Source organism: Pelodiscus sinensis, chromosome Z (assembly GCF_052426305.1).
Source record: "Pelodiscus sinensis isolate ZL-2025 chromosome Z, ASM5242630v1, whole genome shotgun sequence".
Taxonomy (NCBI): domain Eukaryota; kingdom Metazoa; phylum Chordata; order Testudines; family Trionychidae; genus Pelodiscus; species Pelodiscus sinensis.
Window position 1 is genome coordinate 35,764,531 of NC_143085.1, and position 13,123 is coordinate 35,777,653.

The 13,123-nt window shown below is 49.0% G+C and overlaps 1 protein-coding gene across 6 annotated transcripts in view; it reads left to right on the plus strand.

The window, feature by feature from the left end:
• Window positions 1-13,123, plus strand: part of SGSM1 (small G protein signaling modulator 1) — a 98,811-nt gene that overhangs the window by 26,594 nt on the left and 59,094 nt on the right. For all 6 annotated transcript variants that reach the window (XM_075898859.2, XM_075898863.2, XM_075898860.2 and 3 more), the window contains exon 3: window positions 2,292-2,367. In XM_075898859.2, the coding sequence (XP_075754974.2) occupies window positions 2,292-2,367 (76 nt within the window). The remainder of the gene's footprint in view (window positions 1-2,291; window positions 2,368-13,123) is intronic.

The following is a 13,123-nucleotide window of genomic DNA, read 5'->3' on the forward strand; positions in this document are numbered from 1 at the left end:
AAGAGACCATCACAGAGATAAGCATCCTTATAAGTGGAGCATTTCATTCACACAAGAAGCACCACAAAGTGAATTCTCCTGTGTGTCAGAACCCTGAAGGGTGAACAGCAAGATGCTTTTGAGAAACTGGAAAGGGAAATTCTGTGGCTTGCAAGTTGTTAAAAAGAAAATGATTTCCAACTAAGGGCCTGCTACCCAATTGAATCTTCACTGACTGCAGTGGCAACTGATACTAGCTGGGGACGTAACCTAGAGCTGCCTTGAGTTGCGAGAGAGAGATGTGAGCAGCCCTGTGCTTGGCAAGGACAGATGTTCCAAGAGTTCCCTGGGAGAAGCTTTGGGATGTGCACCAGGCATATTTCAGTGGGGACCACAGTGCAGGGGAAAACAGTCATAGCCGTTCCTCTGGTTAGCTGTATCAGCTGGCAGGGTTTGACCTTTACCAAGTGACAGTGTGGTATAATGTTATATGACCACAGCAAGGAAATGATGTACCAGGAGGGCCAACCACCAGCAGGACAAGGGAATGCCAAGACCAACAGTATGAGATCAGCTATGTGTAGCTGTCAGTGCTCCTTCATCCAGGGTTGCTTCTTTTTCATTTATAACATGTTGTGTTTCCTGCTCTCATTTGAAGCAAGAGTTTCAAAGCATATGACAAATATTAACCCTTACATTTCCTCCCTGAAGCAAGTCTGTGTTCTCATCATTTAACAGACAGGGAAACTGAGACAGAAAGGGGAAGGGTCTCGGAATCAGGAGCATCAGTGGGAACAGAACCACTTTGCATTCTGAGACCAGCACTTGGGCACTGGGCTGTTCACCATTGTACAGCCAGAGGCCCTGTTTGTAGAGGCAGGTTGTGATTTAGCTCCAAGGGCTGTTTGTTCACCTCTAGGGTAAAAGGAAAAAGTGAGTGTCTGGCCTGGAGCAGGAAGACAAGATGGTGGACGGCCGCCAGCAACCTGTTAGGGCCAAGAAAAAGAAAAAAAAATCCTCAAAAAAGCATTTCTTAAAGGGGCCATACTGTTTTTATTTATTTATTTATTTATTTTTGCTCAACAACTTTGGTCTCCCTCTTTTTTTTTCTCTAGATGCCATGCCATTTCCCATGGCTCCCCTTGGCTGCAAAGGATGAAACGGAGCCAATGGGAGCTTCCAGTCTCCATGGCTGCGGGGCCAGTAAATAAACAAACTGGGGCGGCCAGTTAATGTGTTTCTCAAAGTGATCACACAGAGCATTTTCAGAAACATTGCTCTAGAGGAAGCTAGTGCTGCAGTAGGTGGCTGAAAAAGCTTCAAGGAGAGTGACCTTGATTAAATTTATGGGTCGTTTCTTTCCTAGTTCTGCCAAAATCAGTAGTTAAAGCCTCTGGAGCCATTAGGACAAACCTGTGCTCTGTCCTGCCAGGGTCACTCATCTGCCCCTGTGGCACTGTGCCAGGGGCCACATTTTAGGTCTGATTCTTACATCTGACCTCCCATTTTGTACTTTCAAAAGCTGCTCGTAATTATGTGGGTTCCTTTTTTACCTGTCATGCCCTAAATGTCCAACATACTTGACAGGTTCCCTTTAATGAAGTGAACTGAACAGAATGCCAACAATAAGTCACAGGCAATAGAGATTCAGTCACGCAGAGTTCAGCACTAATTACACTGCTATGCAAATAACAGTTCCTGTTTCATAAGATGAGAGTGGATTCAGTGTCATCTGGTTTGATGGGTAATTCTAGGTTGTTCAGGCCAACTGTGTGGCATGACATTTGTCAGATGCCCATAAAGCAGAAGTGCATAAAAATATCATAAGTGAGCGAAAGCTGGATTTGAGAACCCTGATTGATACTTTTTAATGAAATACCATTCAATCCCTGGATTTAATTTTCTGTTTCCTTTTTCCAGTCTAAGGCCGCTCCAAAAATATAAATGAAGCTAAATCATTTGCTTCATTTTTATAGTCTCATTCATCAGGTCAGTGGATAGTGGCTTCCCATGGGACCCTGCAACCAATAGTAGCCACAAGGCCTGCTAGTGGTCATCAGGGAAGGACAGCAGGAGGTGAGAGAGTTCCTTACTGGAAGGGATGATGATCAAGCATGTTCCAAGCATTTAAATAGCATTGTGCTCTCTGAGCCCTGTGACTTTGGCTCTTGCAGATGTTATGCAGATGTTCACTGCTACCCCCTACTCAGATGGAACATGTCATACCTGCTCCATCTGCAATTCTCTGGTTCCACTGCAGTTATATTGTTTGTATTGTAAAGGGTTGTTCCTAATTCTCCTCTATTCGACAGGTGAAGCAGATTATGGAGGAAGCTGTGACGAGGAAGTTTGTGCACGAGGACAGCAGCCACATCATATCGTTCTGCGGTAAGCCTCCAAGGACAGAGTATAGAAAAGAAATGGACTCTGAGAAATTGACAGCCCAGCTCCATCTGCATTTTGGGTTGTTGCCACATTGCAGCATAGTTCTGGCCTGAGAACTTCCCATTTGAGTTCTTCTATGGCAGCGGTTCTCAACTTTCCCTGCACCACAGCTGCCTTCTGGCAACAAAAATTACTGCAAGATCTCGGAAGGCAGAACCAAAGCCTGAGCTGCCCAAGCCAACACTCTCTCTAATTTTTTCTATCCATGTGTGGAATAAATTTTATTATGTGCATCAAGGCATGTGCAGATGTGCACCACCAGTAGAAACCCATGCTACCAACTTGTGGGCACTCTTTTAATCAGCTGGGTGGCATGGGTGTCTGCTCAAGAGCACAGCTTACAGGCAACACTAGCCCAGGCTCCATCACCCTGGGTCAGGAGGAGGGCAAAGCCCAAGGTCAGGGGACTTGTAACCTGAACCCTATGACTCAGGGATGAAGTTCTATGATTTTGGCCTTGGGCGTGTGGCCTGGGCTTCGTCCTCAGCCCCAGCAAGTCTAACGCCAGCCCTGGCAACCCCATTAAAACTGAATTACAAACCCTTTTTTTGATATCCCGATGTATTGTTCTTATGGTACCTTGTGCAAAGACCAATGAGTATCAGGGCCAAGAAATTAATCCTTTTGTCAACAAAATTAACCCCCAGGATGGTGAAAACGATTTAGGAAAGGAGAGGACAGAGATGTCATCTGCTTGTCTCATTTTAGAAAACAAATAAGACCAATGGATGTGGGGAGAGCTTAGTGCCTTTTATTTGTGTATAAATGGATTGAACAAAGGCCTTGTTATGTGAGGTTTGAATATTTTATTGTTGTGGTCAATGTATGCAAATGAGAGCCAGAGCTTTGGGAGACAGCCTGCTTCCTATTTATAAATGGTACATGTGGGGGTGGGAGCAGAGGTACAGGGAGCATGTCTAGTGAAGATTTTAAATCCTTTTAAAATTGTATTATGAGACCATATGGGAGATCTGCCTCCAGCCTCCTTTGCTGGTTCAATTTTTGGCATCTGGTCTTTGACAAGGTTCTTTACTCAGTTTATTAATACCTGGCTTTTGCCAGGTGTAGTGATAATTTTAACTTTTGGAAAACGTGTGCTAGCATGAGCCAGTTAAAAGAACAGTCAGGCAAAGCATGAAATGGCTCCCTAAAGGTTTTGCTTGGCTTGGCTGTGAGATGTGAACCCAGAGGTGAGTTTGCAGCAGGAATTGTAGAACAGAAATCTGGGGGGATTTTAGGAGCGTCCTTACCCATAGGTGTTTTTTTCCTTTGAACATTCCAGTACAATAGCGGAAGCAAGCTGCTTCGTTTTTCATTTTCCTATTGGACAATCCATCATCCAATTCAAGAGATTGCAGGTCTGTTTTCTGTTAGCCTGGTGCAAAGACAACCAGGCAAAGTGCAGCTTGGGAGACAAAATAATCAGGCCGGAGATGGTCAAGCTGCAGATCTCCATGGTTATGTGTCCAACAAACAGAACTAATAGCCTCTTGCAGCAAACTAGCCAGTGGCTGATGGAGCAGCCTTCTCTGCTTCTTTGTTAGTGCTGCAGGGCTGGAGAGGTTTCTTGGAGATTGTCTCAAAGCAAATAACGCTGCTACTAGGTCAGTACATTTGCCACAATGTCTCTCTTTTTTTTTTTTTTTTGGAAGACCAGGGGGATGATGGAGATGGTTCTTGGAGCATCGCTGCGGCTAATCAGAAATGAGATTCTGGGATTAAGAGGCAAAATGAGGTGCTTTTCTATTGGTGCCTCCCAGTATTTCTCCCTGTGTAATGGCTCTTTCTTCTATGACTGGATACCAAAGCAGATAGCAAATGTGAAAAATCAGGACAGGGGGAGGGAAGTTATAGGGTCCTGTTCAGGTCAAAGCCTTGAATATTGGGATTGTCCCGATAAAATCAGGACATCGAGTCACCGTGTGACTTGAGCCTTTCCCTGCTGAGAATTCAGGAGTAGCATGAATGGTCTAGGCTACAGGGACCAAAGGGTAATTCTTCCAGTGTCGACTGTCAAAGATGATGCATTTGGCATGGAGGGGGCTAATGTGCTTCACCTCCAGACACACTTCCCCCTCCCCTCCATGTCAGGGTGTGACATTGCTGGGACTCTTCCTCTCTGACAGCCTTGTCCTAGTTTTGCAATGGCCACATGCTTCTGTGGCCTAACACTCTGGCCAGACCGGCTCTCTGTGTGGCTGGATCCCCACTCCGAGAGAACTGTAAACTAAGTAAATCTGAACTCAGATTAGCCACTTGGATATTAAAGTCCCTAAAAGAACTCTAGTCCCCCAGAACTGCCTGTGTAGAAGCAGCCAGTCTTTATCTGCACTGCTGGACTGTGATTGGCCTTTGCCTACTCCCAGCCCTTCTAGGTGTTGGAGAACCAACTCGCTAGTTCTGCCTACAGCTGTTAATGGGAGGCCTCTTTAGACAAGCCTTGGAGGTCTGAACTTGCACACTTCCCCTCCAGCTGAGCAGCTCCTTAGGTTGTGGTGTGCCAAGGCAGTGGAGTTTCTAGCAGGGGCAGTGAATGCATCGTTCCCAAGATAGATGGTTGACTCCTTTTAGAGAAGCTGTTTGACAGAAATGCAACTCAGCCAGTGGCACAGCAGAAGCAGAAGCAGCATGTGGGAGTCCTGTGGGTGGAGTCAGCCTTAGAAGCTCCACTCTCTGAGTTAATAGAAGACAGGAACATGCTGGGAGGGAATTCTGTTAAGGGTGTCTGGGAGGCAGGTTCTGGAACTTCTTGGATTGTCCAGACCACTGTGTGGTGCTGATAGCAGCCGCGGCAGGGACCCAGAAATCTGGTGGAAGGGGCCCTCTTGGGAGAATCTCCTAGACACATGGAGATGAATTCAGCCCAAGTGTAAGTGGATGCAACTCAGCAGAAGCCAGCTGAGTCCCACCTTGTTAAGTGGGCAGAATCTGAACTGGGCAAACCCTTCAAACAAACCCACAAAGTTCTGTCCCCCAGAAGCTTTATCATATTTTGGGATGAAAGCCCGCTACTGCTTCTTCACCTCAGCTTTGGGCCAAGTGCTCATTGATGTTGCAGTAGAGGTGTGTCTGGAGGTGAGGCTGTTGGCACTGGATAATGTAAGAGCAAGAGGTACAAGTGTTCTCCTCTGAGCTGAGAACTGAAGTGCACAGCAGCAACTTCCTTCCTGCAAGTGGTTTGTATAAAGCTGAGGCTTGAATTATGAGAGCTGAATCTGTCAGGGGTCCTGTCAGCCACCTCCACTCAGCCTGGCTCCCAGAGCTCCCAGAGCTCAGCCCTTGCCCTTTCTGTTCCTTTCAGTGTTGGTGCATAGTCCTCTGGACTTGGATTACTTTGCAGGGCTCCTAATCTCTTATCCAATTACCAGCTTTTCTGATGGCATATGAGATGGGATTTTACTTTCTCTGTCCATCTGTTGGGAATGTGGGGCTGCCTCGTTAGAGATGTTTCTTTATTTAAAAGCAGAATTATTGCAGTTCTGGAAACTGCCCCACCTGTCCTCCCCCTCCCTCTCGCATGAGCACCTCTTTGTCCTGGTATTGCAGTTGCCTCCTACTGCAGCCAGGAGGCCCCAGTGCCATATGACAACACCAGCGTGAACAACCCTCTGCAGGGCAGATCTGGGGGCCAAAACCCACTGTACAAAGTAGGCATTGCCTGTCTGGCTTTGCATGGTTGGGAAACATGGAAGTATCTCATCCCTGCGGGCAGTGTTCCCTCTCAGATTTCCCCACCATGAATGTAGTGAGTTTTGGGCCTGTGCACAAGCATTGAGGTCATGTGCACTGGTTTGGATGTGTGCCACCGTGGCACCCAAGTTATTAACACACACACATTCCCAGCTGATGGAGCGGAAACCCTTCTCTCCACCATCTGGCATGACCCGTTCTGAGCTGCCAGAGCAGACCCCACCTCCCCGGCCATGTGGCATGTCCCATTCTGAACCACTGGAGCAGACACCCATCCCCCCACTATGTGGCAGATCCCGTTTCTGGCCCCAGGCATCAGAACTGGCTCCAGCCCCCCTGCCACGTGTTAGCCCCGGCCACTGGAGCAGGTCTCCCTGCCACTCAGCCACGGCAGTCACGACTCCCTGTCCCAGCAGCTGCCTCACCATGCCAGAGCAGCCAGCCCCGCCTACTGGAGCAGCCACCTGCTGCACGAGAGTGGCTGTGCGGCTCTCCGGGGGAGGTGGTAGGGGGGAATAATTTTTTGTGGGCGGCTGCGCAGGTGCGCACCTTAACAGGAACTGTTCCTAAGAGGATGAGGAGATTCCCCAAGTGTACACTGGGCATTCTGGGCAGAAGCAGATGGTTCTCTCTTGCTTCCAACTCCAGGGAGAAGTGGGGTTTTCCGTGCTGACAACAGACGTGACTCTGGGAATCTGATTGCCTTCTCCCTGCTGCTCCATCCCTTCCCATGTGGCACATGTCTCTTGGAAAGAAAGTCACTAAAAAGGCATTTGAACCCAGCCTGAGGAAACAGCATTTTCAGCCTGTTGATGTTGCTCCTCTCCTTCATGGCTGCAGGACTCCCAGGGCAGTGTCCATGGCAACACATGCTGGGGAAAGCAGGCTCCCTGCTCCACAGCCTCCCCTATGCGTCGTGTAGCATCAAAACACCATAAGCCAGTCAGCTTTTCCACCCTTACCTTCTGAATAACACAGCCGGGAGCGTCAGTGGGACTGTGCGTGACCTCGAATGTGTCCCAGAAACAGGCCTCTAAATGGTCTCTGGCTCACAGCCAGTGAAGCTTTGTCCAGCACTGTCCGGTCCAGACTGACCCTGAATTGAATTTGCTGGTGGCCTATTCCCGAGTCATTGGGAGAGGCCTGCTGGTGCATCGAAAGGCCCATTCCCTCAGACGAGGCGGGGAGATTCTGAGCCACAAAATCAGTTAATTTCAGAGAACAAAAAATGAGAAAATAGGAGGCAGGGTGGGAGTCATGGGGGCAGAACCAGGGATCCAGAGGCGTTCACCAAACAGAGATGGGGGAGACTTTCCAGAAGCAGTTAGCTAAGGGTTGAATTTAAGACTTCTTATGACAGTCCCTGTCCTGTCTGGATGCCAGCTGGCAGGAGAGCAGACGCTGTCAGAGGAAAGGGAAGACAAAATCTCCCTAGACCACAGCTTCCTCGGCTGGCTATTGTGCCATCACACCCATCAGAGAGCTGCTGCATCATCAGCAGAATGCAGCAGGAACTCTGCTGTAGTGCACCCCAGGCAGCCTTGCAGCGGGGGTTGGGGCCACTGGACCCCCTCTAGTAGTCCACTTACATCCGGAAGGATGAGACTTGATTGACTCCCACCAGGTGGCACGCTTACAGTGGCCGTGCTCATTGCTCATCTTGCACGCTGCATCTAGAGATCCCCAAGTACTGGCCATTAACAAAATTTCCCAATGCCCTGATGAGGTAAGCAGCAACAAACCCCAGTTATTGCAGGACTAGGACTGTAACTTGGAGTCCTGGGTCCAGATGGATTTTGCGTAGGAAGCAAAGAACGTCTTTAGTGTAAGGGGCTACTTGTTCGCTGGAGAGCATTTCAGTGGGAGCTGAAAACCCTCTGGTCCTGGCAGGAGCTGCCTTTCCTCGCACGAGCACTGAGCACAATGGTGGGTGCTTGAATGAGACTCCTCTCCAGAGCTAGGAAAGCAGCCTGTTTGCTGTCACTCTTCTCCTGACATGACAGCCAGCCTTCCCTGCAGGCCCCGTGCCACAGCCTCTGCTCCCTGCAGGGCGGAGGCTCATCAGCTGGAGAGTAGAGCTGTGGAAGGTACTGCCAGACTGGACTGACATTCAGTGTTCCAGGCTGCTGCCCCAATGGGCAGAACTCTTCCCTCTGGGCTCTTGCAGACGGGAAGGTTGTTCTGATAGCTGGGTCCTAAGGCAACGACTTGGGGCTTAAAGGTAAAAATCATTTAAATATGTTTTCTTTGGGAATTAGTCTCTTGATCTGAACAGGCCTGCTCTGTGACTTGATTCTGGGATCTCAACACTAGAGAATGTCAGAAGCAGGGCCCATAGATAGCTCTTCAGCCCACTGTAACCTAGAGAAACTGTGACTAAACTCAAGGGATGCAGTAGTGTCTTAAAATCACCTCTCCCTTCACCCCATGCTACGTATTTTGAGCTGTGTTGTTCGGCAGGGGCAGCTGAGATGGGGGCAGGGATGTCTGGCTGCATGTATTCAGAGTGATATCTGCTAACTGCCCTGGGTAGTCAATAGGGTTGCCAGATGGTTTAACCAAAAATACCAAACACCCTTCCCTCCCTCCCTCCCCCACCGAAAAAACCCCCACCGGGGAAAAAAATTGTGTTAAGGGAAAAAAAGGGGGGAGACCAAAGTTGTTCAGCAAAAAATTATTAAGTAAAAAAATAAAAACCCAGCATAGCCCCTTTAAGAAATGCTTTTGAGGCTGCGGGTGGCCATCTGCCATCGTGTCTTCCTGCTCTGGGCCAAACAGCCCCCTTGCAGAACCAGGTAAGCACTCGGTATTTTCACCTCCTGGCCGGGAAAAAAAATCAGAAAATACCGGATATTTTAGGTGTCCAGTATTTTCTATTTTTTTTACTGGACAGGAGGCGAAAATACCGGACTGTCTGTGTCAATACTGGACACCCGGCAACCCTAGTAGCCAACCCTGCTGAGATTGTGAACTCCAGAGTCTCTTCCAGCTGGTGCATCCTTCAGAGCATTGTTTACTAAGTTCTGAGCACATGGATATGCTCCACATGGCCTTTGCTGCTTGTGATGATGCACAAGATGGGGGAAAAAACCCAGTTAAGGGAGTGGAGGGAAGCCTTTTGATTTTAACCTGAGCCCCACCTGTGTGGGGATCCATGAGACAGCCAGTGCACAGAGCCTGATGTGGTTTGATCAGCCAGCTGAGTGGCGTCCTGGTTAGTGTGGGTTGCCCGGAGGATAGGAGCTAAGAAGCCAGGAAAAGTGAATGAAGAGCTCTTGCATTGGAAGATGTGGGGAGCGGATAGTGGAGCTGTCCAATGCTGAGCTTGGGGTGCCACGCCAGGAGAGGTATAGGCCAGAGGCTGTCTTAGCAACTTAGCTCTCTGTACCTTGCACTGGGACCCATGGAGAAGGTGCCTCATTCTTTAGCATAGCGGCTCTCAAACTGTGGGTAGGGACCCCAAATGGGTCGTGTCCCTGTTTTAATGAGCTTGTGGTAGACTTGCTGAGACCTGGGGCCAAAGCCTGGGACTGAAGCTGGAGCCTGAGCCCCAACACCTAGGACGGAAGCCCAAGGTCTTGAGCCCTGAGTGGCAGGGCTCTGATTACAGGCCCCTCTCACCCACGCCCCCCACGTGGGGCAGAGGGCTTTGGCTTTGGACCCCACTTTGCTCTGGACAGCAGGGCTTGGGCTTTGACTCCCCACTGGGGGTGGCATGGCTCGGGTGGGCTCAGATTTTAGTACCTCCTCCTGGGGCTATGCAGTAATTTTTGTTGTCAGAGGAGGGCTGCAGTGCAGGGACGTTTGAGAACCGCTGCGAACACTGACCCTGTTGCAAACAAACGAGCGCTTGTCCTGGAGAAACAGGGCAAGAGTTTCAGAAGGGCAAAGCAGAGCTCTCCCTTCCTAGCTGGTGAAATCTGAGGTGGCTCCATACCCCTGAAAATCAAGCCCATAGTGTTCAGGAAGACACGATCCTCTTTGGAGACCAGCTCCCAATGCAGCCTATTCTTGCCAGGAAAGCAGAGCTCAGACAGAAAGCTGCTAGGCCATCCGCTGCGTAGCCACTTCTAATGTCTTCTTTGTGGGAGAAGGGCAATGTGGAATTTGACACCATCAGGCCAGGATTGAGGTGTTTAGCCAAAGCTTTCGGACACAGATGTGTGATGGCTGGAACAGCATCAGGGTGAGGGAAGCAAAAGGCCAATTATCAAGGTGCATTGGTGACGCTGTGTGTGCTATGGGTTGTGGTTGAGATGCATTGGCACAGCTTTGGGAGGGTGCTAGGAATAGAATGAAAGAGAATGTGGTAGATCAAGTTGAAATGCAGAGTTGTGTGCAGGCCAACGCTAGAAGAGTAGGAGAGCTGAGGGTGGGGGAAGGGAGAGATCGTGTAGCTTATATAAGGTGCTTATTGTCATGTTCCCTAGGACATTGTCACGATCCTGCTAAGCACATATAATCCCCACGTTCCTGCATGATGGTGATCACCATTGGATGGAGTTTCTTGTGCCTATTTTGCTCTCTGTGAGTGCATGTGCCAGTCTGTACCAGCAGAGAGGCTCTCTGAAAGAGCAGAACTTCTAGGTGTGACTCACTCACCGCTTTCTGTGCAGTGTGAGGCATCACAGCCTGGAACTATTTCTAGCATCCTGCGCCACAGAGCTGAGGCATCCAGGCAATGGGAAGGGCTCTTTGGTCACGTGAATGATGTCATGGGACTTGCCAGTGGCTTCTGGGTATTTACAGCATAGTCTCGATCTGTTGCTGCCATTTAAATTTCAAGTCTGAAAGGGTCCCTGGGTGCTGTGGTAGGAGTTGGCTGTATAAAGAACGCAGTCTTCATAATCAGCAAAATGCCTTACAGGGGCAGCTTTCTCCTCTGCCGGGCTTTGTGATCTGAGCCCTCCCATGCCTTCTCTAACTAAAATCCCTGTTAATGAAGCTTCTGAGTGACAGAAAAGGGCAGCTGATCTCGGCAGTCCAGTGTTGCTGATTATGGAGCTGCAAGGTTTGGGGAAGATAAACGTGTGTTGACACCTGTCAAGTACCAACATCCCTTCCAAAGCTAAAATGAGTCCTCTGTGGTACTAGGGTTTATTCGTTCATAATGGCTATCCTGTGAATGAAGACATTAAATTAATTAATAAATGAATTTATTTAATACATAAATAAATACATTAAATTAATGAATACATTAAAGTTCCTCAGCTGTTCAGAGTAAATGTAAACACCCTCGGCCACATTCCCACCTGCTGTCCATCTGTCAAAGCCACTGTAGCCTTGTACGAGGAACAAAAAGTAGCCTAGTGGTTGGGCAGCTATGGGAAAAACATGGCTAGTTTGTGTGTATTTTGCTGCAGATTATAATCTGTGGGGATAGATGGAATTTGCACTTGAAAATATATTTTTGTATGCACTTACCATGTTACAAAACTTTATTTAACGTGTGTGCATGTGCATGTGGGTGCGAGAGAGAGTTGGGAGGAGAGTTACTGTGAATTGTTCAGACACCAACCCCAAACATTCAGAAACCAGGAGCCAGCCCCCAGACATTGCAAGACTTTTCATAAATGTTTGGTTTCTTAATTCTGGTTTTTTAATCTTTCAAGTGCCCTGAGGTCACATTTTTCAGCTTTCCTTCTTTCCCTCAATGAAAGCGGAAGGTCTCATTCTGTTCTGTGATTCCAGGAGCTGGGGCTTTCTGAAAACCAGCAAATACCACAGGATTCACAATGAAACTGAAAGTTGGCAGTGGTGATATAAAAACAGTGGGAAGATATTTTGCTTTTTTAAATCCCCATCATCAGTGAGACCAGTTCCCTGTCAATGGGGAAGTGAGCCCGTGTTTCAGTGAGGAGTACACTGTCTTCCACACGGCAACAACTGTAGGGATCAAACTGGGAATGTGAATGGTTAACATCAGTTACGGTTAGCTGGCGGCAGCGGGGGGGGGAAGGGGGTGTAGAGTGCCTCCACCCACAGTATGCTGCTCCGGGGGGGGCTACTCTGGCCTGGCTGGAAGCGGCTGGTGGGGGGGGGGGCAGCGCTCCAGCCCCTCACTGGTTAACTGTAACCAGCAAACATCACCCAGTATGAGTGATGCTTACTGGTTAACTCATTAACCATTCAAATGCCTAATAGACACAGACGGAACTGAACCACGTAGTGCACTGGCTTAATCTGAATAGCTGGAATGGAGCTGGGCAGGCCTGGGGCAAGCCAGCCTCAGTTGCTAAGGAGACCAGCCTACACTGGAACCACCTGATTCCCCTAGAAAGGGCAGCAGGGAGCTGCAGGGGTGGGTGGGGGATGGATGCTCAGGGAGAGATAGCGCAATGGTGCGAAATGGCTGAGCAGGAAGACGTTTGTATTAATTTGTGCACTTCCTGTGAATAAAGTCAGACCCTCAGGAGAGCTGTGGTCATGGACTGATGAAAGCCTGCGTGGAGTGTAAGAAGCCCCTTGCAGGGGGAACTGAGGCGAGGGCTCACTTGCAGGCCTGCCCTGAGGCCACAAGGGGACGCTCAGGAGGCCACCAACTGTGGAAACAGCTGGGTAGTTAAAAAGCACGACCTTTATATCCTTAGGCTGTGGGCTTTTGGCAGCCGTTTTCTCTCCTCCCTGAAGTGTGACATGCCAGCTGGGCACAAGAAGATAGCCATGAGTACACAAGATCTGGAAGGCCAACTGTGTGTAACTGTCCTGCATGCAGTAAGCTGCCCAGCAATCTGCATAGGAATGCCAGGGAAACATTCAGGGTTTTACAGCATTCTAGAGCGTCCTAATCCCAAAGCCAATACCACAAGCAGGTCTGATTTTGAAGTGATTACGCTGCAAGCAAAATGCAGCTTGTCCGTTAGGGCCTGTCTACACTGCCAGAAAACACCCAAGGCAGCTGGCTTGAGCTGCAAGGCTATAAAATTAGTGAAGACTTTCAGGCTTGGTCTGGAATCCAGGTTCTAGAGCACACAAGAAGCGGAGGGTCCCATAGCCTGGGAACCAGCCT